Consider the following 25,656-nt stretch of genomic DNA (forward strand, 5'->3'; position numbering starts at 1 on the left):
TAAAATATAACTGAAAAATCATATATTAAATTTATTAAATATAAAATATTGGGAAGTAAGTAAATTATCCAACAAACCAAATTGTCCGAATAAAGACAGTCAAATGTATGAAAAAGTGTATTATTATTTTAGATATAACTTTCCAGGTTTGTTTCAGATTTTGATGTAATCCTCTGTGTTCATTCTTAGGTAATCAATCAGTGTTTAAAAAAAGACAGTCAAATCATGGAAACTGGTTGGAAACTAGTCATAAAAAATCATAGCATAATAACCGAAAGAAACGACAACAATATATAATGGACAATTGGCATTTGGCACTGGTCAGTCTTATAATGATTATGGCTGACTACAGGCTGAGAAGCTTAAAAGAGAATTAACGCATTTGATAATCTATTTATTTACTTTGAACGCTGTAATCTATTTATTTATACTTCTAGTTCTCTTACAAATTATCTAACAAGTGGTAAATTGAGGATGATCGTTATACCGTTACACTACAAGAATAAAGCTTATACTCCGACGAGCGTATTAATCGGCAGTTGGTCGGTAATGGTCATTACCTATTACTTTCTGACAATCAAATTTTAGTCGGAGATTCCTGACAATCAAATTTTAGTCGGAGTTTGGGTCTCGGAAATCTCGGTTTGTCGGAAGTTAGTCGGTACGTTCCGTTAACAAATTTTGTCGGAACTATTATCGGAAAGTGATCGGAAGATCCCAATGAACTTCCAAAAAAGATTAGCGATGATCTTCCGACAAACAAATATATATATATATTTTTTTTAATGAAATACAAATAAAATTCACAATAATATTAAAATTCAAATTATCAAATATATATTACAAATAAACAAATTAAAAATAAAAGTTCTATAAAATTAAACAAAAAAAAAAAAACTTATAATCTAATTAATAATCGTTGATATGCGACTGTGTTGGTGTAGGATGCGACGGTCGCCGTGATGGTGGAGGTGGAGCAGCAGCAATGGCGGTGGAGGGAGTTTCGTCGGTGATGGTGGCACTGCAAGGAATTGAGGCGGCGGTGGTGTCAGTTTAAAGAAAAAACAAATCTGAAAGCACTAAATAAAATAAACAGAGGAAGGGGAAGAAGGAAAGAGGAGAAAAAGAAAAACGAATTTACTAGGAAGAGGCAAAGAGCACACTAACTGGGACCACATTGGAATAATCAGTACCAACAGCAGCAGCACCACCTCCTCCAATTCCCAGTCCGAAACAGGAACTAAACCCTGCAAACCGGCGGCAGAGATCACTAGATAGAACGATTGCGAGGAGGCCAGCCGAATCCAGAACAAGCTCGTGAAGATATCGCTTCACACCGTTGTGCAACAGAAGACCAACTCTTTGACAGAGATTGAAGGAAAAAAAATATAGGAGCGAGATAGAAATATTATAGTGCTTTATATCTTCTTTTCCTATTTTATTATCTAAACAAAAAGTTTTTATAGCTCTGCATCCGGACCCTTCTTTTCTTAACGACACATCTAGTTTGGCCACGTGTTACAATTTTGTACTGTCTTTGAAGATATCAAGGGAAATCAAATTGGGAAAATAGAGATTTGGGATCACAACGAAATCGATTAATGTTTACAAATGGCTGAAATGAGTTTACTTCCAGATTCATAACTTTTACTTGATTAAAACAAAATCTGAAGCTATTCAATCTGAATCAGATTACTGCGTTGTTCAAGTAAAGTTGGAAACAGTTCAGTTGCCGACATGCCGAACCGAGAGAACTGCGACGAACTTTTGTCAGTTTATATGACAAAGTACCGACATTAATTTACGACAAATTACAGAGAATACTGATTTATCACAAAAATCATATGTTCTCAGAAATTGATCAGAAACCCGTCGTAAAGCAATTAGCTAGTAGCTTGGTCTCTCACTGCATTCACACTTGCAATTCTCTTGTTCTTTTTCAAATTCTCGAGGTAAAGCACTTAAACATACATGGACAAATAGATAACGATGTAATCCACATCTAAACTAGATGATGGAAAGACATCACCAGCAACTAGCACACTGGTCCGCAATTGATACTCCCAATACTCATCAAAGCTTTTGTGAGAATCAAATTTCTCAAAACTGAGCATCTCCTTAACTAAAGTAGATAGCCTAGAGATACACAAACTATACTAATGAATGGTACCACTAAACCATTCTGCTCAGTCTTAACTAATAATGTTTCTATTTGGAGTATGTAACTTGACATCACAGTGATAACAAGTGAAGGACACCAAAACAGTTTACAAGAAGTAAACTATATTCACTACATTCTTCTACACAAAAAAAAAAAAAAAAAAAAAAGAAGTTCCTATTCAGTATCCAAAAGCACAGAGAATCATATGCATCAACAAGCTAGTTGATTTCTCAGTGGTAAGATCTCTTCAAAAATTGGAAGTCTTCTTCTTGTCCTAAAAGGCCTCCTCCATTCCTTCACAAACCCTTCCACAACAACAATCTCATCCATACCAACTTCACATTCCACAGAAGCTAAAACATCTGTTTCTTCTTCTTCCCGTCTCTCTAGCTCACTCAACAGCTCTTGAACTCGAACCTTCAACCTCAAATCATCATCAAACCCTTCTTTCTTCTCTAATACATCATGAAAGAGAATCGATCTCGCCTCACCAAGCTTCCCTTGCTTGATGAGACATGAGCATAGGTTACAAGCCTTGTTTGCATCTGGCTCAATCGCTTGAGCCTTACGGTACACGGTTTCTGCCGATGTATAGTCCCTTAGCTGCATATAAGCCCATCCCAAGTTTCCCTGTAACACACGTTTCATTCAAATAAGCCCATTAGCTTCAATAAACTTAAATAAATCTAATCAAAACTAAAGATTAGTGAGATAATCATACCAAGATCCTAGATGTCTCCTTCTGGACCGTGACCTGAAACTTCTTCCCATGAGATCTAGCTGTCTTTGTCGGCTTGCCGTTAAACGCTTCTCCTTGGTATATCATCCAAAGCTTTTGCTTCAGTAGCTCAACCTGCTCTTCTATCCTCCCACACTTCTGCTCGACATCAGTTACAATTTTAATGTCTTAACAATAATAACAAGACAAGAGTGGTGTTGGTCTGAATGTTTTATACCTTGTAGAGATCGATGAGGACATTGTCGAGTGATTCTTGAGCTTGTCTCGAGCAAAGATATCTAAAGGAATGAATAGCATCAATAGCTTCATCAGCTCTGTTCTGTTGTTTCATAAGCAAAGCCATGTCTTTAAGAGCACTGTCCACTCTGTCTCTCGCTTTAATCGCTTTCCAGAACAGCTCTACCGCTGCTTCCGCATCTTTCTCCACAAGCTGACCAAACATGTCAAAGTTTCAGTTTCAGACTTAAGAACCAATCAAATCAATTTTAGATTATCGTTTATGATTTTACCTGAACATGTTTGGCTCTGACATAAGGACTGTCACCGTGAGGCAGCTTATGAACAACGTTGTAGTCTTGTCTTCTCAGACTCATCATCACAAAACAATCTTTCTTTCTTTCTTTCTATCCAAGATTCTAAATGAAGAAACAAAACTTTCTCTCTTCTATCTCTCTCTCCTAAAAGCGGTAACACCGTTCTGTCTGAGGAAATAATTATATTGTGTAAGAAGAAGAAAGAACCAAGACGGGAACTCGTCTTGGTTCATTATAGTCAACTGGATCTGTAATACCGCGGGTTGGTCGTTTTTTAAAACCTATGGAACGTCGCCACGTCACATATCGTCCCCATTATTCTCACACTTCCTGTTTTGATTTTTTTAGTTGGGTCGTATTATTTTGAATATTTCCATTTCCATTTTTTAAATCTATATTTGTAGTTATCCTCATGAATATGTTACACCAAACCATATCTCTAGATTTTTTAATTATTTTTCCCACCGTTTTCTAGAAAGCAGCGACGCTAGTAGAAGTTGACGGATCTCTAAAAGTCAAAAATGAAAAATGAAGAAAGTGTGTTCAATGATTTTGCGCACCGTCTGGATTTTTTTGACTTGCTGAAATGTTCGGTGTAAAGCACAAGCGGTTTGTTCTTAGAGCATGATTAACGCTATGCGTTTCTTATGCGATCCTTATTTTTTTTTTTTTTTTTTTTTTTTTTTAATAGATAAACTAATTGCGGGCCACCACGTGTCGGTGGGGCCCGCAAACAGTTGAAAAACTCACCAAAAATCGATCCTTATTTTGCCTTCCCCGTGACCGATTTTCCCCCTTTCCTGTGGCCCCCCCACCTAAAAACCCCTCCTAAAACTCCCGATAATCCTGGTCTTAAATCTTAAGATTATTCCACTATACTTTTTGCACACAAAAAAAAAAAAGATTCCACTATACACATAACAGAGGAAAGTAAGCTGGCCTGATGCTCACGGCAAAGACTTTGCTCATGTTCAAGAGTTTGACATCAGGTAAATCTCTATACACATACATTAGACTCGGCTGGTTAACTTTGGTTATTCATGAGAACGGTTAATTCCCGGTTTACATTAGTCCGGTACAAGGACATTAATCTTGGGTTGTGGCATCTGTATAATCCAATGCAGTAAATGCTAAAACAAAACATTGTGGCATCTGTATAATCCAATGACAATATCATCATCTCATACCAACAACTACAGCTTATTTCAAGATGATGATACAGAGTTAATAATCATCTCCAACGATTTAAAACCAAAAGACAAAAGAAAGAATCATAAGCATATATATAAAGTCACAACAACATTAAATCCACATCATTCCTCTATTTTCCCCCTCCACTATATTATAATCTGCTAGATTTTCCTATTTCAATATTTTTTTTCTTACTTGTGGTTTCTTCAGCTGTTCTGAGATGACTTCCCCTTCTTAGCTTTATTCTTCTCTTGGACCTTCTTTTTCTTCTCTTCAGCTGTTATCCAATTATATCCCCTTGGAATTGCAAAAGGGTCTTGATCGTTCTCGCCTTTACCATTATTAAACCCTCCTGAGCTTGTTGATGGACGTTGGCTAGGTGTTTTCATCCATTGATACCATGATGAGGAGGATGAGCTTGATGAGGCCTGTGTTTCCTCTCTAGGACTGTTCTTCACCGGAGAAGTAGGGGTTGATGGTGGCGTTACAAACTCATCTTCAATAGGTTCTAGCTCTTCAAACTTTGTGAATGTAACTAGTACTCTAATCGTAGGTATCACCGGAATAGCAACCTGTGTAATATAAAATATAACTGAAATGAGTATTGGGATTTTAACCAAACCGAAAAGTACTAACCGAATCGAAATAACCAAGCTAACCAAACTAACCAAAATCCAATCCGGCGTAACATAAATTGACCGAAATTTTCCAAATTTATTCACTTTAGACCAAAAATTTAACCGAATTAACTGCAAAACCAAACAATTAGGGCTGGGATTTTTAACCGAACCGAAAAGTACTAACCGAATCGAAATAACCGAGCTAACTAAAATCCGAATCGAAATAACCGAACTGAACTAACCAAAATCCAAACCGGCATAACCAAAATTGACCAAAATTTTCCGAATTTTATTCAATTTAAACCAAAAATTTAACCGAACTAGCTAAAACTTTTTGAAACCAAACTTTTAACGGTTCAATTTGGCGAAGTTTTAGTCAAATCGAACTACCTGAAAACCGAACTACCCGAAGCCGCAGGTCTAAGTACAATACTGACTAATATGATGATAGTGAGCATTAAAGGTTTACAACAGACCTTGACAGGGAATGTTCCGGATGGTAGTTTAGTAGTCATAAGCTCCCTTAAACGCCGAACTGCTTTAACTTTGTTTGCAAGGATATCAAGCAACGGAAGAAGCTCCTTTGTCTGCAACGGAAACCTCTCAGAGAGCCAAAGAATCGGTCTAAGCCCTTTCTTGTACTCGTTCTCTTTGCTCCCTTCCTTTCTCTTACCTTCCGATGTTGAAGCTTTTGATGAATCATCTCTCACAACACTCTCAACCGTCGAGTGCCTGCCCGGTTTAATCTCTCTTCCTTCCTCCCCAAGAAGATCACTCACTTTCTCATCAACACAAAGCGAACTCCTCGGAGGAACACTACTTCTTTTGCCTCCTCCTTCCTCTCGTTTCTTCCACCCACTAAACCAACCTTTCTTCTCCTGTTTACAACACCCGTTCCCATCTGTTACCATCACCTCCCTCTCCTCACAAGATTCTTCCGGCGAATCCAACTTGAGAGCTAACTCCAGCTGCTTCCTCTCATCCTCAGTCAACACATCACCAAGATCCTCCCCCTCAGTCTCGTCCCCTTGATTATTATTACCATTCGAGAAAAGCTCCTCATCGGTCATCGCGCCGGGTACCCTCCTAGACTTTATACTAACAACCACATTGTGCATATCATACACTTTAGCCTTCCACTTCCCAACCATCTCGCTCCTCTCCTGCCGCCTCCACGTCAACTGGGGAAACAAAACCGCCTGAGTAACATCGATCCCCGGTCTGAAAATGGACGTTTTCGACATCGCAGCCACTTCTTGACGCACTTCCTCCTCGGTGGCAGGCGCGCCAGCACCGTCCAACGCATTCATAACCTCCTTATCTTTATGCGAGATCATAAGTAGAGAGCCTGAAGGAACCTTACCGTCTTCAGACCCGTCACCAAGAAAGAGTATAGTCTGATCCGATCGTTGTATCCTGAAACCGTCGAAGCCAGCTAACGTCATATCAGCTCTAAGGTTAGCACCTCTCTTCCATATCTTGTAAGTATCAGAGGGAGCCACTCTGGAGATAAAAGGTATCACCGAGCTCTCGAAATGGAAAGTGATCTCCATGTAGAAGTCTCTCATCCTATGCATAGTAGCCACAAGCCTAGGCAACCTCCTGCACCATTTAGCCCAAGCAAGAGGCTGATAATGCTTTACTATAATCATAGCGATCCTCTCTTCTCTACAGCAGATAGCTTCTTGCAACGCGCTCCACCCTTGCTCGTTCTGGAGGCTCCAGTCAGCTCCGGAGGACATTAGCATCTCTGCTGAGGTCTCGTCGCCTAGCTTTACGGCTAGGTGGAGGGCGGTGTCTCGGTTGACGACATCGCGTCTGTCTATGAGGGACGCGATGGTGTCGGCTTTTGTCTCTTCGGATGCGGAAGCTGCTTCGGTTTTGACCTCGGATGGGTCCCGCATCTTGGGGAGGGAGGAGAGTAGTTTCTTGAGACGGGTGTAGTCTCTTGTGACGACGGCGTAGTGTACGGGACTGTGACCATACTTGGTAACATCAATGTTGCTTGCCATATTGAATATAACAAACAAAAGACTCAATCTTTCACAAAGACAAACCCTAAACTCATGTCCCCATCACAAATGTCCTAAACTCGACAACTTTTAACAGATTCAAGCATTCAAACTAACGCCTATGAAGTTGTTCCACAAGCCCAGAAACAATTTGCTAAAAAAGGAAAGTTTTTTTTTTTTTACTATACCCAGATCAAAGATGATTGAAGCTAATCAGCTACAGAGGAAGTAAAAGGACTCTTTTTTATTTATCCCTCTTGGAAGAGAAACTATTCTAGACTTTCCCTGAAAGGCAAAACAAAAGGAGACTTAGAGAGATTCGTTGCTTCAGGGGAATCAGATCCGAACCCGGATCGGGAAAAACCCAACCCGACAAGAAAGTTAGAGATCTAAAGGCAAAGAGAGAAGATGAGATGTGAAGTTTGGGAAGAAAGGAATATAAGAGGAACGGAAGGTGGACACGGTTCCTTTCGCTGTCTCCAGTGCGAAAGATTCAAAGTCCGGTCGGGAAAAGTTTTACATGGAATATATCTGGAAAGAGTTATTAGATTTGATAAAACCGTTAAAAGCTCCTCAAAAGATATTAGGACAAAAATAGTAATAAACTAATAACTCTAAGTAGATGTAATAAATATAAATTAATAAAATTAGCATAATGTTATATTATTAATTAAAGTTATTAAAAACAAATTACTAGAATCGAAATGAAACATTTGTAATTTAATAAGTTTGGTGATTTTTTTTGTACTATACTATACACTAAACAATAGTAATATTTTAAATTGGATGCAGTAAAAGCCAAAATTAACCGAAAGAAAAGAGAGGACATATCCTCGAATAGTTCATTAAGAAACCGCCAAAGTAATTGGTTTTGGGGCAATTGGTAGCTTGATTATCCCAATAAATGATTTATTGTACTCGTGTTTTTTCCTCTCCTACTTCGCCATTAAACAAATCTCCAAAGAAGTACATTGTCATATAGTACTTGTCAAAGTACTGTGATGAATATGTAGACTGCGTGTTAGTGAATAGTGACATTAAACTTTTATCTTTCGCAAAGAAAACAACATTATAACAAAAAAAATAAAAATTTAAACGACCGAAACAGATGGGCCATGTAAAAAACAAACAGAGCTTTGTATATGTAACTATGCAGTTGGTTTGCTCAAAAGTTGGGGAAAAAGGAAAGACTTTAAACTAACATTTTGGAACGAAGCTTATTAGCTACATACAAGAGATGGCTGATGTTGGTAGTTGGATAATGTTGAAGTAACTTCATATTCGATGTGAAATCTCCAGCGATCAACCTCCTCCTCACCAGTACCAGCATCGCACAACATATCCCCAGTAAGCTTTCCTGCAACGATAAAAGCTAACTGAGTTCTATCATTCAAGCCAACATTAGTAAAAAAAAAAAGATGTAACAGACAATAACTGGGTCTTGTGCATCTATGGATTTGGCAAATCTTACCAGAGGACCTTCGGGGTCGCTTAAGAGTGCATCCCATATGTGAAGACAGTCGAAGAAACTAAACTCTTGTGTAAGGAGGAGAGTGATCCACCTAAATGCATAAAACTGTGGGTTTACCTATAAACCACAGAAACTATACAATGTCAGCCATCTCACAAGGTATAATCCATTTCTACTATGTCTAGATCAGAGAACAAGACCACTAGTAAGCTTGTTCACATGACTTAGCTATCGGGGTATTTAGAACTTCCGTCACAGAATGACAAATATAGATGCCACAACAGATACAACAGAGAGGAAGAGAGAAAAAAATGTCTTACTTTCGTGGTGATCTCAAGATGTCGCCAAAGTTCCTCATCATGATTCCTAACAAGTTGCGAAAGCCTTGTTATTGCGGATCGGATTCCAACCACACTATTGTCAAGTTGTTGACAGTAGAAGTCACGAAACCCACTCAACAGTTCAACAAAGCAGAAGAATGCATCAGCTTCAGCATGAGACTGCATGATTTGAATAGAGTTAATACAAAACAGCTCATAAGATAAGAGTAAACACATGGTTAAATAACAAAAGATCACACACAAAAAGAACTTCTAAGACTGGCACTGATATCTTGAAATTGAATACCCTATCCTGTCAAAGTAGTTCAAAAGGTAGCAAAAAAAAGAAGAAGAAGAAGAAGAGAGTACTTACTGAACTATCTTCATCAGGGTCGTTACGGAACACATAAAAGATAGGTGCCAAAATTTCGTTCATCCCTTGAACATATCTGATTCCTTGATTTAACTTGGCAAACACAAGCAATATATTCTTCATAGATTCCTAGACATGTAAACGGAAACGTCACTGAGCTTGATGAACCAAACAATATATGTGAGAATTTGCTAAAGAGAACACAAAAAGGTCACCTGATTAGAACGCGCAAAAGATGACTCAGCAGAGAAAAAGGGAATATCTGGATGTGTACGCTTGACATCTTTGTCTATTTGTTCTATGGTCTCAATATCCTGTATCAATAAAAAGAGTTTATGTAAGAACTGGTGAACAAATTGAACACCATAGCCTTTAATCCGGTCCTCAAGTAATGTTCAGAGGCCTTAAAACAAAGAAGGGATGCAAAGATATGGTACCTGGAAGTATGTATTCCAGACGCTTGCCTTCCCTAGGCTTAAAGGATGGTCCTCGTCAGTGATTCTGGATCGGGAAAGCATGCATCGGCTTCCACTCTTCAACTCGTAATTATCAAACCCCTTTGACCTCACCAATCTCCATGTGATTTCTGACTAACTACCACATAATCAATTTAGAGGTACAACAACACACATTTTCAAGAAAAAAAAGATAGCTGTGTAAAGAAAGAAGCTTTCATAATCCAAAATACTTGAAAACTTGACAATAACAACTCATAGGCAAGAAAGTAAAGAGCATGACCACTTACAGGACTAGTCAGAAGCTCATCTTTATAATGCTTGTACTGTGATCTCTTTTGTTTCAACTCAGATGACCAGAGTGAACGTTCAGGTGGCAAGTAGCCAAGCAAAAGCTGCAACAAAGATAAATCATATCTTGCCTAAGTAAGTTTTTTTACATGCAAATCAAATTATAGAGACTCTTAAAGACCTTCCAGGCAGTAGAACGGATGCCAGGAGAATCAGGCAAACTCTGTGAAGCAAGACTCCTCAGTTCCTTCATATTAATCACCTTCTTCGATAACTGTAATCAAAACCAAAATCAGAATCTGTGATCAAAGATTTTGAAATTGATAATAGGTTGCAATTGACCTCAGCTGAGAGATGAGCCTGGCGGGAGAAGTCCTCCGCCGAGGAAGGAGCAACACTCGAGCTTCCATATTCGCCGGAGATACTGCTACCGTTGTTCCTCGGTCTACGAGATGGAACCGAAGAAGCGGTGGAAGGCGGAGGAGTAACGGAAATCGATTCCGCCTCTTCCTTCTTCATCGACGACATTTTAGTGGCGGGGGAATGGCGGAGGAGAGTAGAATCGTCGTTGAAAGACGACGGTTGAGAAGGAGGAGTAGACCACATGGTGCTGTTGAGCCATTCCGGCACCTTCTTCCTCACCATTTCTTCCTAGGTATTGATTGATGGATCGATCAATCGATTGAGAGTGGCGAGAGATTCAAGTTTCAGAGAGTATCGAGAAGATTATCAATTCGACTCCGCGAGTCGGTGATTGTGGAAATCGAAGTTCGTAAAAATGTTTCTTTTCTCTTCTCAGAGAAATGAGAAGAAAGAAAGAGAGAGATAGAGGGGCCTTATGGTAAATGAACAAGTCACGGACAAATTAGTATTTAATTATGGAGTTGCCCTCGATATTACTGATTCTGCACACATTTAACCCTTTTCTTTTTATTTCTCAAATTTTTCCCGTTTGATTGGGAAATCAATATCTATTATATATTAATTGAGTAACATTTGAAAAATTGTAACCTCAATTTTGTATTAATTAAAAAAATAGCCGTGTCAATCAATTAGGATGTTAATTAAGGTGACGTGTCAGCTGCATAATCAATTGAGAAATTGGTGAGTCCATGATTAAATGCTAGAGAATGTGACCATATCCATCGATATTTAAAAAAAAGCTCATGTAATATAACGAAAGAAACACATAATTTAAAAACGATCAAACACTGTATAAACGAAGCGTTTCATCCCTAATAAAAAAAATTCATACAGTAAAGTTGATACTGTCTCGTGGCCACGTCTATCGAAAGTAATCCGTATGGTTCTGAAGCTTTTATTACTCAGAATAGTTTGCTAAGAAGACGTCATGAACAATAATTAGCGTAGACCATGGAACTGTCGATAGTTGGTTGCCATGGCGTCATGTATCGTGTCTAAGTCAGACGTTGGGATTAAGTGCTCATGTATCTGGTTCTAATTAAAAATACACAATCAAATGAACAAGTTGGAAAGAAACCATAGAAGTTATGTCAATAGTGTTTTGTAAATAACAGAGTTTTGATCAAGGTATAGCTGGTGGCCGGTTTATAATTTTAATTAGAACCGAACCATATGTGAAATAAAACAGTCGGTATGAGTATCATTTGAATTCTCGCAAACCGGGATTTTGACATGGTTTATCGTCGAAAGTTGAATAAATTTGGCATGCACACTTCTGAATTATAAGGATATGGAAAAATAAATTGAATATGGTAAAACTTAATCCCCAAGGCTTGATTAAATATAGATTGGAGCACTTACGGAAAACTAAATATGTAATAATAATGGTATGATTTTTATGGCTTTTTTACAAAAAAAATAATAATAATAATGGTATGATTTTTACTAGAAAAGATATTTTTACTTGCTAGAGGGTTCTAAAAAAATCTATGACGGCAAGTCCCTAAGTAAAATGGAAAACTTTCTCACCAAGGTAAAACATTCCAATTTTTTTAAGGGAATTTAGTTAATGTTTATTAAGGGGGCGACTCGTTTTCCCGCTACCACCCGCAAACGCAGCTTTTGCGGTTGGTAGCGGTTGTCGGAGGTTTGCAACAATCACTCAAATCGCTTTAAACCGCCTCAAACCGCTCCGAATCTCATAAATTCAAAAGCTGGCTCCAGCTAGCGTTTGCGGTTGCGGGCGGTTGCGGGAGGGTAAAATTTTTTTATTTTTTTTTAAAACAATATATATACAAAAGTAAAAATATTTAATAAAAAAATTAAATTGAAATTATGAAAATATTAAAATATATCTATTATATTTTAATTAATATTATAAAATTTTATAATAAAAACAATTTCAATAAATTTTCAAAAATTAAAATTATAACTTTCTAAATAGAAATTTTATATTTATTATAATTTTATGATTTTTGATATTTTTATAATTATATTAAATTTAAATATTGTTAATTTATTATTTGACTATTACCGCATTTGGTAGTTAACCAGTCATAAGTCACCCGCAAACACACCAATTTTTAACCGCAGTACCAGTCGTACAAATCTCTTAAAACCGCTAGAAACCGCAACCGCCCGCATCCACAAACTCCCGCAGCCGCAACCACAACCGCTGCGTTTGAACCAGTCAAACCCTAAATGCAATATTAGATTTTTTCTTAATCATCGACTCATTTAACCTAAAATATATTACTATAAAAAAAGATCGGTTTTCACCATTGGTTGAGCACATCATATTGCAACACTGCCAATAAGAACAAACAATCGATTCACAAAATATGTCATCTGTTACTTCTATTGTCGATTTGAAACCGTTCAAAACCAGCTGGACGATCAAGGTGAAGGTTATTCGATTGTGGAAACAAACAACTGGTGGTGGTGGTGAGACCATTGATATGGTTTTGTGCGATGTTAAGGTTTGGATGTTTTTTTTAAAAAACATTACCCATGTACGGTTTCTTTGGATGTTCAAAATATTGAATCATGTCCAGTTTAAAAAATCTCAACTTCATTGTCTAACCCTGCGCAAGGCGCGGGTCTTATCCTAGTACAATATTAAAAGGGGATATGAACTCCTTTTAGAGTGTCCACGTAGGCACAAAAAATCAACCAATGAAAAACTGTATTTTTGCCACGTCACACCTTTGTTTTGTTGACAAAGAATACAACTAATTTGGGTTGAACAAAATTGAAAGTGGCCCTGTAAAGAACAACCCATCTCTTTCTTGGACATTTTACCCTTCTACTCTGACTCTTCCAATTCACTATGTAACTACCCCTTTCGTGTTTCAAAAAAAAAAAAAAACTACCCCTTTCATATTCTTTCTTTCTCTCCCGAGTCATCTCCTTCTGAAACTCGATCTGATCACTGAGAATCTACGACGACGAAGAAGGTGGAGGAGGAAGAGGAAGAATGAGAATCTCAGGCTATGTAATCGTTGTTCTATCTGTAACTTTATTCTATTGCGTCGATCGTAGTGTTCACGCGCTTCCCGTCGTCCTCGTCCTCTCCAACGACGATCTCAACAGCGGCGGCGACGATCCCGGAGTCGGAGACTCCTCTAACTTCGACGAATTCGGCGAATCCGAACCCAAATCCGAAGAGGAGCTCGATCCCGGCTCGTGGCGACGAAACTTTCGATAGGTTGACGGAGGAAGTGGTGGAGGAGATAGAGGCGGCTTCTTCATCCGGAGATCCGCACTCGCAGTCGCTGATGAGCTTCGTCTACGGGATGGGGATGAAGAGGGAGAAAAGCAAAAGCAAATCCTTCCTTCACCATAACTTTGTTGCTGAAGGTGGGAACATGCAGTCAAAGATGACACTTGCCTTCACGTATCTGCGACAAGATGTAAGCTATAAGATTTTTTTTTTTTTTTTTTGAGTTAAGCTTTAGAATTTGTTATTTGATTCTCCCTTGTGTTTGCAGATGCATGATAAGGCTGTGAAACTATATGCTAAACTAGCAGAAACCGTTGTGAATAGCTTCCTGATCTCAAAGGGACTCTCCCGTGGTGGAACCAACTAGGATCCACAGCGGGATTGAAGAAAACAAAGGCGCTCTAAGGAAATCACGAGGGGAGGAGGATGAGGATTTTCAGATATTGGAGTATCAAGCGCAGAAAGGCAATGCTGTGGCTATGTACAAGATTGAACTGTTCTACTACTTTGGTCTGCGAGGGTTAAGGCGTGATCACACCAAGGCGTTGCACTGGTTTTCGAAGGCGGTGGAGAAAGGAGAGCCGAGGTCTATGGAGCTAATTTTGTTTCCTCATGTAGTCGTATAATGTTCATTTGTATCTCTATTTTCGTTACATGTTCTATTAAATTTGAAATTTCGAGGCATAAAGTTAAATGCAATAAACATTGTTTCAGTCGGACGCCTCCTCTGCCTTTGGGATTCACATAACATCAAGAAGAATGATGAATTTGTGGGAATCAGCCTCCTCTTACTAGATGAACATGTATCGACATCTTCTCTTTCTCTGGAATAATATATTCAATCTCTGTCTAATCAATACTCAATAATCAGTTAACAACTTCACGCTCAATACTGTGATCAACCTTAGAACTCCCTGTATAGCTTTAAATTAACGTTTGCATATTAAAATTCAACTAAATCTACTTATATTACGTATTGATTCGCTGAACAATTCATCCACTTCCAGATGTAGTTGTCCAAATCCTTTCCGTTCAAGGCTCTGATCTGAACAACTCTGCAGCAACAACTCGACTTGCCGTCTGTTTCCTCACTGACCCGTAAGCCATGAATTCATCTTTAAATAGTTTTGATCCTTATTTCATTTAGTTCTTTCTTTCAAATAATTCCGTTGTGGTGTAATGGAATGGAATTCACCACGGTGAATCCAAAAATATTTGGAGGTATGGTTATCTACTTTAAAGAATAAAATATGTTCATAGTTATATTTTCCTGCCAAAAAAGTATTTTTCATACTTATATATTATATTTTACTTAATAACATCATCTAAGAAACACTTGGGCTTACGCAGGTAATCTCTATGACTCTATCTAAACTCAACACCAGCAACAAAATTTTACTTTGACAACACCATTCATGCTACCAAAAAGTTTACAAACAGGTAAATCAAGTCTTACCAGCCATATTAAGATCATGTCTTGGCCACGCTTAAATGTGCTAATCTTTCCCACATACTGCCTTCACTACAACTCATATTTCAATATCTGTTAATCTTTTCGAAACATACTTCCTCCATGCAGCTTTGTGGTGCTGCAGCGGAGGTCTTTCCCGAGTTGATACCATGGAAGGAAAAAAAAAGAGTTCGTATCAATTGGAGAACTTCACACGTTCACTGCCAACTCCAGTGAACAGGTAAAACTCACGCTTTCAACAATCTTTAGTACTCCTATGTGGCTTCAAAATAGTAACAAGTAATGTTAGGACTTTTCTCCCCATGAAGACAGAAGAAGCTGATTTTCTCTGTAAGGCTCAGATTGTGGGAGTCGTCCAGCAAAATGGCTTGTCGTTTGTATCTTGCACAGGTTGTAACAGGAAGCTCGCAAAATCTCTCTGGTGCAACAGATGTGTTTCTCCTAACGCACCGAGGTCATCGGGTATGTACTGTTCTTCCCGATCCATATTTAAAGGAACACCCTAATTTGAATATATGTGCACGTTTGACGTACTCTCTCTGCTGTTCTGTGTTAACTAGCTGTTGATGACGGAAAGGAAAGTGCAACTTTTGTTGTCTTTGACAGGGAGATGATCAAACTCATCAAGAAAGAAGCAAAGTCTGGCTCCTGCATAGATACGTTTTAACTTCTTAGATTGGTTTTAAAATTTTTTCTCTTACTCTAAATGCCCCCACAAACGCCAAGCCTACTACAGATTAGTGGCAGTGGGAGGAATGGAGCTACCAAAATGCCTTGAGGAGCTAGCTGGTAATGGATACATTTTCAGCTACGTGTAACTCCATATAATTTCACCTCCAACCACCACACATTCACCTTCTCTGCCATTAGTGACAACCTCTTCTTTGGCCCTCAGGTAGAGGTGTGGTAATCTACGTTTCACACTCTTTGTTCTGATTTAATGTCCCACTGTTTTGTAGAGTGGCAACAGGAACAAAGCTCCAGTCGTGGATCTCAAATCTGGACAACCAATAGCATTTTCCAGCTCCGCTGGTGATGCGGCGAAGATAGCACTAGGAAATGATGGAGCAAATCAGCCAGGTTCTGCAGACTGCAGGCAACGACAAAACCCGCAAACGCCCACGTGAGTGATAGTATCAAGGCTATCAAACCGTCAACTCCACTTAGCTTTTGTCTCATTTTAATTTATTATATCCATATATTTTCCCTACTTTGAATTTTGGTTCTTTGGATTTTCTGAAAATTTCTCTTAAAGAATTAAATAATTAAAGTAATGTTGACGTGTCTTTGATTGTCCGTAGCTTTATGAATGTTCAGCTCTGATGTCAACATTGCATTAACGTAGGTACCTGTTAACAAGCATGTTGTGTTGCTAATATATCTATGATGAGCAACCAAAGAGGTCAACGATTCACAGTAATAATACTAAAACCATACTCAATAGATGTATATTACTGTCTTAACCCTAATTCGTTCTTCGCCCACCTTTCTGACTTCCACCTCTTCCATTTCTCTTCTCTCCAAATCCGTTTTGACGAGTAATTTCAAAACTAATCAAACATTAATTAGTACTGGTGGTCAAAATACCATTCAAAATATTTAAACTAATTCTTAAAAATATATACTACTCCAAGATTCAAACGGAAATGGAAAAAATACAAAAATCACATCATACCATATATAAGATCAAAATAGGTGACATGAGAATAAAATAACAACAAGATAATATATAGTGTAATAAGATAAAAACTGAAAATTCAGATATACAAACCGCGCATAGCATCATTAACAAAAATAATATAACAACAGTTGAATCCAATAACATCAACCATAACCCTTCTTTAAAAATGGAAACCTCTGATCTATACATATAACAAGAGTTACAATACACTTTAACTAGAAATTAGCATGGCAAGTTTAATTCAACTTAATAATATTATAAGAAAAAATTTGGGCGTAGCCCGGACAAACCCTCTGGCGTTTATAATTAAGCATAAATATTCGTTTTTATTGCTAGAAGAAACACATTTCCGCAAAACTGATATTTGTGGACACTACTAAAAATGTGGATTATAGTATTTATGGTAACTAATGGAAACAACACGAGGCAACAATCCCCTAGACTATATTTGCGAAGTGATTTTGCCACATGTCATTTCTACAATCAATTTCACAAAACAAATATGACATGACTACTGAAATTGATGTCATGTCTTATAGCTTAATATGACATGGACAATTGCATTTAATGTTAATTTATATTTTTGGTAATTTTTTAAAATATAGTAATAACTCATATATTACATTTAATGTCAATTTATATTTTTGGAATTTTTTTTAGAATATGGGAATAACTCATAAATCATCATTAAAATAAATATATTCAAATATAACATTATAAATTTCGAAAATATAATTTAATTATATATTTTTAAATTATACAATTTTATTACTAAAATTTTCAATAATGTATACAATTTTTTTTAGAAAATTATAAAAATTTAATCGTAAAATCATTATTTTTTTATATATCTATAAATTTTATAAATATTGTTTAATTTTAATTTTTAGTAATTATGCAACTTTTACAAATTTATTTAATATATTTAATTAAAATAAATAGATAGAAAAATCTATCTAAGATTATAATTTTAAATATATACATGCATATTCTTAAATATAATTTTTATGTTTAATTAAATCAAATTTATATTAAAATATTGATACGAAAAAAAAAATTAAAATATTAATAAAATATAATTTTAAAATATAATTTATATTTATCTGTTAAAAAATATTTAAAAATTTTTTACTGCACATGGTGTAGGAAGACACCTAGTAACTATGATTGATGAAGTTATATACAAACACAGGGATCCCTACAAACACAGAAGCTTTAACCATCAGAAAGAGATGGACCCTGTTAACCTTGGCGAGTGGCATTTGTTCTCATGTGATAGCTATTGCTTCACATACAACACCCATGTGTCCCGTTGTCTTCTTCAATAATACATTTCACAACCACACGTATATAAACATCTCAAAATCGCCTCTTACAAAATATCAGCTTATAAAACTTATTATATTACATATATATAAGAACATTGGGACTTAAGATTGAATTGTTGAAGAAACAAGAATGACACTTGCCAGTAATATTCATAGTAAGTGCCTTATTATTATATATAAGATTGCTGAATTTTGATTAGTTTCATAATCTAACACAACTCCAAAGAGAGAGAAGAAGAAAATGCAGCGGTTTAAAGAACACCAAAGAAAGGGTTGTTGATGGCGGAATTGAGCTCTGTTCCAGCTGAGTTGATAACGGCTGGATCTATCTTGTCCCTTGGCAAGAACAAGAACTCCCCTCCTTCCATTTTCTCAAACCCACATAGCTCCATGAACTCTATGCCTCCTCTCAGTGAACCAACCCTCTCCTGTTTTCATCCCAAGAACCATGATTAGTAAGAAACTGGACCACCAATGACTGATCGAGTAAAGATACTATTGTTTTACCTGAAACGTTTGGTTGGTGAGTCTAATTTTCCGGAATTTCTCTTCATCTGGATTCTTAGCGACATTTCCCATGTATGTCAGCAATGTCTGGAACGCTCTCTTCACCTTAGCATCTTCCTCCTGAACCAACAACAAGTCATCACTGTTTTAGTGAAAGTTTAACTTGATCCTCCCACCTAAATTTCAATTGAAACACTTCCACAAGACAAATTAATGGTTGATTATATCCCTGAACCTTTTTCCTCTCTTACCAAAAGACTACTTGCTGTGTAGATTGATATAAATACTGAATGCATTTACCTTGTGGGCTTGCTTAAGCGACCTCAAGCACTCTCTCATTTTCTCAGTCTTAGTGGCGGGTCTAATAGGCAATGAACTCTGCCAAAAAAAAAAAAGTCTCCTTAAGCACATAGTAGGAGAGGATATTTATAACTTGCTTTTTGAAAACGTTTACCTTCTTCTCCTCCACAACTGGCACTGAGGGTTTTGCAGCGGCAGGATCTTCCGCAGGCAATCCTAGTTTCCGCCTTCTTTCAGCCTTGTTATAATGTATAAATGAGTCTACAAGGTTTTATTGAGAAAGATATATGTAATGCAAAAGGCATGTAAATCTATACCTTGTCTTCTTCAACTTTTTGACGGATCTTTTCCCTAGCCCGTCTTTCTTCTTCTTTCTCGGCTTTACGCAAAAGGATTATACTGAAAAACACAACCAATAAGTATTTACTTGAATAAACAAATAATAGTGGAGCTGACAAGCCTGGCACTATAAGTAGAAGAAACAAACCGTTTTCTTTCGTTATCTTCTTCTATCCGCTTTGCTTCTAGAAGTTCCTTGCCAATCCTAATTCGCTCCTGAACCAATAAATTAACATGTTAAAAGATACAAAAGGGGGCTGACAGTTTCAACACATTCTACCATGCTTATTGCACTTTAGATACTTGCACAGCAATTGCAGCCAGTAGAGCAAAAGTTAATTTTAACAGAACAGAACAAGCATTGTTGAACCATCAATAAGTAAAAATGCAGATAACACATTTTATAAAAGGATCAAGAGAAAACCTTCTCTCTTTCACGTTCCATCCGTTTTTCTTCCTCTTCTTTCTTCTTCCGTGCACGTTCCCTATTATGCGGAACAGCACATAAAAGAGGATTCAGTTAACCAATATTAATCGAAGTGTAGACATTTGTCTTGATACTAGTTGACAAAAAAAAACGAAAAGCATAAGTAGTGATGTCTCAGTCCCTGGCGCACGCTACAAAATAAAATGAACATGTACTGAAAAAAGAGAATACTCATATGACCTTAGTTCTTGTGCTTTTATCTTCACTTCTTCTGGTGTAAGAGCAGGTTTAGGAGGTCCAGCATTAGAGTTAGCAGGTACCTAGGCAAACACAGTCAACAGCAAAGACATTACACTTACAGTCAAAGAAGCAATGAAGTAATCTTAAGAACATATATATGCACAAGGTGATATAAGATTTGTTAAAAAACGAAAAAAGAAAAATATTTGACAGAATTATTGTCACATCACATTCAGGAAAATAAAACACTTTTTCAAGTTGAAACAAGAACTAAAAACCATGATTTAGATAGCAATTATCAATAAGAAAAAAAACAGTTCAGAAAAGACATTCTGCTGAAAACCAAAATAGTGACAAGACAACCAACCTTTGGCATTTCATCTACGTCAGGATCATTCTCATGCTCCACCACCCAATTAACTGCAGCCTCAAGACTGGCATTACCTGAAGGAATGAAGCTCAAACTATGTTACAAAAAGTGAAACGAAGAAGAATATAACAGTGTACAAAAGAACTTCAAGATTCAGATGCAAGAAGTCAAATCTTCAAATTTCTACGTATAAATTAACATGCTTCACTGAGATAAATGAGAGGTGTTAAAGATGTAAGCTACACACGATCAAGCTAGTAAGCACAACACTCAATCAATAGGGAATAACGCGAGATTTTGACCAGAGTAGTGAAGTGCTCGGGTAGCACGAGCTTTAGGGAAGCCCATCGCTTCAAGTTCCTCGAGAATGTTTTTGTCAACGTCTGGAACAACCATCTCTACTGGAAAGAGATAACGACCATAAGAAACAACGTTTAAGTCACATTCAGAAACTCATGCAACAGATATGAGAATTAGCATTTACAATGTACCTTCAGCAGCATCTTCGTGGTTGGCAATCTCCATAGCAGCCTTGGGAGCTTCCAAGCTGATGGGTTTTACAGTCTCCATTGTCTTATCCACAAACTCAGTATGCCCTGTTCTCTTCGTATGCAAATCGCTTTCCTTCACATCGTATTACAAAGAAATCAGAAATAATAAAGTAGTCATGAAACGCGTACAAAAATTGCGGAAGCCAACGATCCACAAGTAATCAAACTACGAATACATCAGCAGAGATCACCAAGAATGGGCTATGAGGTATAAAGTTGTCAACTTTGTGTTCTAATTAAGATCAAATCAGTTGTAAAGACTCAATTTCATTCACAAAGTCAAGTCAACTCCAAAAGAGAAAGTAAAAGCCTAATCTAATCAAGATCTCAATTTCATAAAAGAAGCGAATGAAAAATCGAAAGATCCGTACGGTTTTAGAGCGGCAAGGCTTGCTGCAAGTAGTGCAGACGAGATTGAGCACCGCCTCAGTGGACTCGGCGAAATTGGAGTGAGATGTGAGCTCCGCATGCTCCTGAGCCTCCTCCACTGACTTCAGCAACGCGCCACAATCACCACACTCTAGCGATACTCCTGCCATGCCTCCCTACTATCTCTCCCATGTCTTTCCTTTTAATGGTTGCTTGGGGGAGAGAGGAAGGCGTAGGGCCGGTTCAGTTTTCCGGTTCTCACATCGAATGAAATTGATTTAATCGGTTTAGCTTTCAGTACGCAAGTATTGGTTTAAATTGGCCGGTTCATATTGCTTAACCCGCTCCTTAACCTTTTCTTGTCACAGTATATAAATTTTTGAATAAATATTTGGAAAAATTATATTTTTCAGACATGTTTCTGATAATTGTACATATGTAACTCCATAACATTGTATAAAAAAAAACAAAACTAATGGTATTTGATCTAATGTGATCGTCAAAAACTTTCCTTTTTCAGTATAATGGAGATCAACAAAAATAATCTTAGTCTTGTGTGAAGATCCGTTCGTAGAACAAGATATACGCTTCTGAATGCATAACCTTGTCCAACGAAACCTGACGGACATGTGCATCGCTTATGTTATACCACACACTCTCTTTACCTTTCTGACCTCCTCTAACATACGCCACATAGTGACCTCCTCTCATCGTCCCTGAATGCTCCACCAGTCCAGCCAATCTATAGACTGGCGAGTCTTCTCCACTACACCTGAAGTGAGTAAAAGAACAAAGAAACAGTTCATATTGTGAAGAGATTTGAGTTTTAGAAAGAAAAAAAAAACGGAAAATGTAGAAGAGAGGAGATGATTTACCTTGAGTCCATATACTGTCGAAGATCGATGACTTCTTTGAAAGCAACATGACCATTTAACTTACTTAGCCTCCCACGCAGGTCTTGGCTGAATCGCTTTAGATGTATGCTTAAGACAGGTGGAGCTTTGTTCACAAGTACTCTTTTAGTTGCATCTCTTTTCACTGTTATCACTTTCTCGGAATCTTCTTCGCTTTCATCTTCACTTTCACTGTCATTAGCTGAGTTAGAACTCATAGCTTCTTTCCCATTATCCTTGACACTACTAGAACCATCACTTGGATCTTGCTTCATTGCTGAAACATCTTCATTTTCACTCACCCATCCGTTGCTGGTGTTGCTTGATCTCGATTCATCTTTCTTGGATTTCCTCTTTTCCTTCAACCGTTGGAGCTTCAGGTTCTTTGAACAGTTCTCGCAGTTCCAAGCGTTGTCGTCAGACAAAATCTCAGGCTTAGTGAAATGAGCCAAGCACCTCTCTACAGACACCGGCGAATCCGAATCATCTATTTCTTCAGGATCAGACTCGCTGCTGAACGCCATAAAACCAGCTCCTCCCGAAGAAGCTTCAGGATTGCAAGGAGGTCCAAAAACAACAGGCCCTTCGGTAACCTCAGGCTCATCAAATAAACCCCCTAAACCAACAAAATCATTGTCTTGTGGTGGCTCATGATCACCAGCCACAAATGAAGATGATGATGCCTCACCCTCGCCTTCTTCCACAGCTGGTTTATCATCATAGGATATGTTTTCTTTGTACGGCATGTACAGAACTTGCGAATCTGCAACCATCAAAGGAAGCTCTTCCTCATCCCAAGGATTCACCGAGGATGAACTTTCCCCTAAACCAGGATCACAACCAATGAAACTAGCTTGATTGATTTCAGTAGAAACACCGCTTGTAGCTGTGCCTTCATCATGCTGCGTAGCTTGTTCATCTTTATCATCCAAGAAGGTTTCTGCCTTTATAATCTCGTCATTATCTTGCATCAGCCTCTCTGTGTTACCTTCCAAAGTTGAGGTGTTGGAAGAATTATCTGGACCTGGAAGAATTTGATTAGCCTCAGTAGTTGTGATTTTGTCACTGACACTATCTTCCGTATCCACATTCGTCTCATCTCCAAAGGGTTCTGGTCCAATAACATCCAACCAGAAGTTATCAAAAACACTATCACTCTGCGTTACACTTTCCGAGCCCTGCTTGTTATCTGAAACCGTACCATTATCAACTGGCGCAAAACTGGAAGAGGAAGCATCCGGATCAGCTGGGACAACCGCACCTTTTCCCGGAGATTTCGGATCCAACAGAGCCTTACTTGGGAGGACTTTCGACACTTTACTTACTTTGGACACATGCTTAGCGACTCTCTTTGGTGGAAGCTTAGCTTTCTTTGCTAGAGAAACGGTTGGTTGCTTCTTAGGAGGTGTTTTCTTGAACGGTACTGGTAAAGAAAGATCCAAGAACGGCTCATAGACTTTTGAGGAGTGACCGCACTCCATACAAGAAACAATGCTCGACGTTTCGCCTCCAAACACAGATTCAATGAGAGTAGTAGATTTCTCATCGTTATCAGAAACACCACGCTTCTTTCTCAAGGCTGATTCTTCGGTGCTCAAGGAATCTAGCAAACAGCGTAGCAGCTCGTGGCTGTCATGCTGGTCGTATCCTCTAAACTGTGGCGCCTTAACGCAGAAAGACCCAAAAAAGACTCTGGGGTTTATCACACTCTTTAAGCCTGCTTCTGGTTTCGTTTCCGCAAATAATTTCTTCAGGGAACAAGCAAGAGTCCCACCGATACCAGACGCATCCTCCTTCAAGAAGTGATCGCGTAACTGATCCAAGGAAAGAAGATTCTGCATTATCGAATTAAAGAAACATGTGTTCCCAAGGTTAACTAACCCTCGCACAACGTAACCCATACCACTGGTGGTGACATCACCTTGTAATTTGATGTCACTAGTGATACTGCCACTTCCTGAGCTCTCCTCTTCAGCCTCAGATGGAGCTAAACTGTTCAAAGACCGCTCTTTCATCAGTTTCACAACCTCCAGCAACACATCTTTCTTCTCACCGTTGTCTTCTTTTTCGACAGGGAGAAGCGACTGGCACGGAAAACACCACCTTAACTGAGGGTTTTCCCACTGAATCATCAACCGGTGGCGAGTCACTCTGATATGCCTCACAACATGACTCTGCGCTCCAGTGGGTAAACCAACACCTCCACAAACAAAAGCCCCACACTCCAAACAAACCCAAATAGCCTTCTTGTCAGCTTTTGGGTCAGCAGCAGAAGAAGAAAAAGCATGTTTCCCCTTATTACCCTTTTCCTTAGCTCCTCTCTTACCGTGCACCCCTTCCTTGCATTCTTGACACTTAATCTGCCGGGAAGACTTAATCTTCTCCAACAGTTTATCCAAATTAAGACCCTTATCGAAATGCACACAAGCTTGTTTCTCCTTAACTGCTTGAACTGAACCTCCCTCAGTTATTTCCCCGGTCTCGCTAGGCTGCTCAGAGACCTTCTTGGAGAGATTCTCCTTAGTTGGGGTTCGGGACTTCTTCTTCGCTTTCTTCCCCATGAGTTACTCTCCACAACACACTGAAAATAAAAGCCAATAATAGAATAGTAAGTACCTCAACTCTCATTACATCATCTACATGTAACGGTGCACATACTTTCAAAATCAATACTCAGCTCCAAGAAAATTTTAAGAATTTATACGAAATGATTAAAATTTCAAGGATTCCAAGGACTACCCACAAAGAAAGTAGAAGAGACAATCAAACAAAGATCCATAATCGCTAAGGAACTAGAACCTATCATTGCTCAGCAGAAGCAATTATCGCAATCATAACAAAGTAAAAAGAAGAATCCAGAGATTTTACCAACTAAGACCCTTCCCCAAAATAGAAGAAGGAGGAGAAGCTGCTTTGGGGAGACTTTCACATGAAAAGGATTGAAGAAGAATCGACACTCGAAAAAACTGGGATCTAGCCTCTAATCATATAAGATTAAACACAGCCAGAGAGAGAGAGAGAGAGGGTTATCACTTCTGCTGCTTCGTTGTTGCTTCCGCCGTTAAAAAGGAGACAGAGAGTCGACGAAATGATTCGCTTCGGAAGAGGGGAAGACCCAATTGGTTAAGCATAGGTTTCGTTGGTTCATCCTTAACCGGCCTAAATTTACAATCGTCTTAAAACAATTTAATATACCGCTCTACATTAAGAATTTAGCTTCTTTTTCAAATGTTACAAAAGGTATAAAATCCTTATTTTTGTGTACATTGACTCCAATTGGTGACCTATGTTTTAGGAAACAAATTATGGTCATCTCTTTCTTTCTCAAATTTTATACCTAATGAATTGAATTTTTAATCAAATTATTA

The 25,656-nt window shown here is 38.0% G+C and overlaps 5 protein-coding genes and 1 long non-coding RNA gene across 10 annotated transcripts; 1 reads left to right on the forward strand and 5 right to left on the reverse strand.

Moving 5' to 3' along the window:
- Positions 1 to 745: 745 nt before the first annotated feature.
- On the reverse strand, positions 746 to 3,603 carry LOC106424345 (protein SULFUR DEFICIENCY-INDUCED 2). 3 transcript variants are annotated; one of them, XR_007327656.1, is made up of 5 exons: positions 3,410 to 3,603; positions 3,118 to 3,330; positions 2,883 to 3,038; positions 1,168 to 2,791; positions 746 to 1,021 (listed from the first exon to the last, which is right to left on the reverse strand). XR_007327656.1 is itself a non-coding variant. In XM_013865099.3 (4 exons), exons 1-4 carry the CDS (start codon positions 3,494 to 3,496, stop codon positions 2,372 to 2,374), a joined length of 876 nt encoding a protein of 291 aa, XP_013720553.1. In that variant the 5' UTR covers positions 3,497 to 3,603; the 3' UTR covers positions 746 to 2,371. The 3 variants fall into 3 exon arrangements, 1 of the variants encoding a protein (XP_013720553.1); XR_007327655.1 differs by having other exon boundaries at positions 1,142 to 2,791; XM_013865099.3 differs by having other exon boundaries at positions 746 to 2,791.
- A 954-nt stretch (positions 3,604 to 4,557) lies between these two features.
- Positions 4,558 to 7,790, reverse strand: LOC106424324 (ankyrin repeat domain-containing protein 13C-B-like). Its single transcript, XM_013865073.3, has 2 exons — positions 5,721 to 7,790; positions 4,558 to 5,196 (listed from the first exon to the last, which is right to left on the reverse strand). The coding sequence occupies exons 1-2, from the start codon at positions 7,254 to 7,256 to the stop codon at positions 4,831 to 4,833; spliced, it is 1,902 nt and encodes a 633-aa protein (XP_013720527.1). The 5' UTR covers positions 7,257 to 7,790; the 3' UTR covers positions 4,558 to 4,830.
- A 487-nt stretch (positions 7,791 to 8,277) lies between these two features.
- Positions 8,278 to 10,975, reverse strand: LOC106424218 (TBC domain-containing protein C1952.17c-like). The gene is made up of 9 exons (XM_013864971.3): positions 10,509 to 10,975; positions 10,348 to 10,440; positions 10,166 to 10,270; positions 9,858 to 10,010; positions 9,636 to 9,734; positions 9,421 to 9,549; positions 9,048 to 9,227; positions 8,728 to 8,844; positions 8,278 to 8,613 (listed from the first exon to the last, which is right to left on the reverse strand). The coding sequence occupies exons 1-9, from the start codon at positions 10,809 to 10,811 to the stop codon at positions 8,449 to 8,451; spliced, it is 1,344 nt and encodes a 447-aa protein (XP_013720425.1). The 5' UTR covers positions 10,812 to 10,975; the 3' UTR covers positions 8,278 to 8,448.
- Positions 10,976 to 12,696: 1,721 nt separating this feature from the next.
- LOC106367867 lies at positions 12,697 to 16,571 on the forward strand. 2 transcript variants are annotated; one of them, XR_007327658.1, is made up of 3 exons: positions 12,716 to 14,002; positions 14,081 to 14,615; positions 14,820 to 16,571. It is a non-coding gene; the product is annotated as an uncharacterized LOC106367867 (long non-coding RNA). The 2 variants fall into 2 exon arrangements; XR_007327657.1 differs by having other exon boundaries at positions 12,697 to 14,002; positions 14,081 to 16,571.
- A 1,870-nt stretch (positions 16,572 to 18,441) lies between these two features.
- Positions 18,442 to 21,651, reverse strand: LOC111210578 (MAP7 domain-containing protein 2). Of its 2 annotated transcripts, none has more exons than XM_022711058.2 (12): positions 21,398 to 21,651; positions 20,967 to 21,099; positions 20,778 to 20,873; positions 20,473 to 20,549; positions 20,106 to 20,185; positions 19,863 to 19,923; positions 19,587 to 19,654; positions 19,417 to 19,498; positions 19,254 to 19,337; positions 19,100 to 19,177; positions 18,800 to 18,919; positions 18,442 to 18,720 (listed from the first exon to the last, which is right to left on the reverse strand). In XM_022711058.2, exons 1-12 carry the CDS (start codon positions 21,563 to 21,565, stop codon positions 18,544 to 18,546), a joined length of 1,224 nt encoding a protein of 407 aa, XP_022566779.1. In that variant the 5' UTR covers positions 21,566 to 21,651; the 3' UTR covers positions 18,442 to 18,543. The 2 variants fall into 2 exon arrangements, with proteins under 2 accessions (XP_022566779.1, XP_022566778.1); XM_022711057.2 differs by having other exon boundaries at positions 20,778 to 20,876.
- Positions 21,652 to 21,763: 112 nt separating this feature from the next.
- Positions 21,764 to 25,414, reverse strand: LOC106430223 (ubiquitin carboxyl-terminal hydrolase 2). The gene is made up of 3 exons (XM_013870988.3): positions 25,157 to 25,414; positions 22,271 to 24,869; positions 21,764 to 22,167 (listed from the first exon to the last, which is right to left on the reverse strand). Exons 2-3 carry the CDS (start codon positions 24,847 to 24,849, stop codon positions 21,942 to 21,944), a joined length of 2,805 nt encoding a protein of 934 aa, XP_013726442.1. The 5' UTR covers positions 24,850 to 24,869; positions 25,157 to 25,414; the 3' UTR covers positions 21,764 to 21,941.
- Positions 25,415 to 25,656: the final 242 nt, after the last annotated feature.

Source organism: Brassica napus, chromosome C8 (genome assembly GCF_020379485.1).
Source record: "Brassica napus cultivar Da-Ae chromosome C8, Da-Ae, whole genome shotgun sequence".
Taxonomy (NCBI): domain Eukaryota; kingdom Viridiplantae; phylum Streptophyta; class Magnoliopsida; order Brassicales; family Brassicaceae; genus Brassica; species Brassica napus.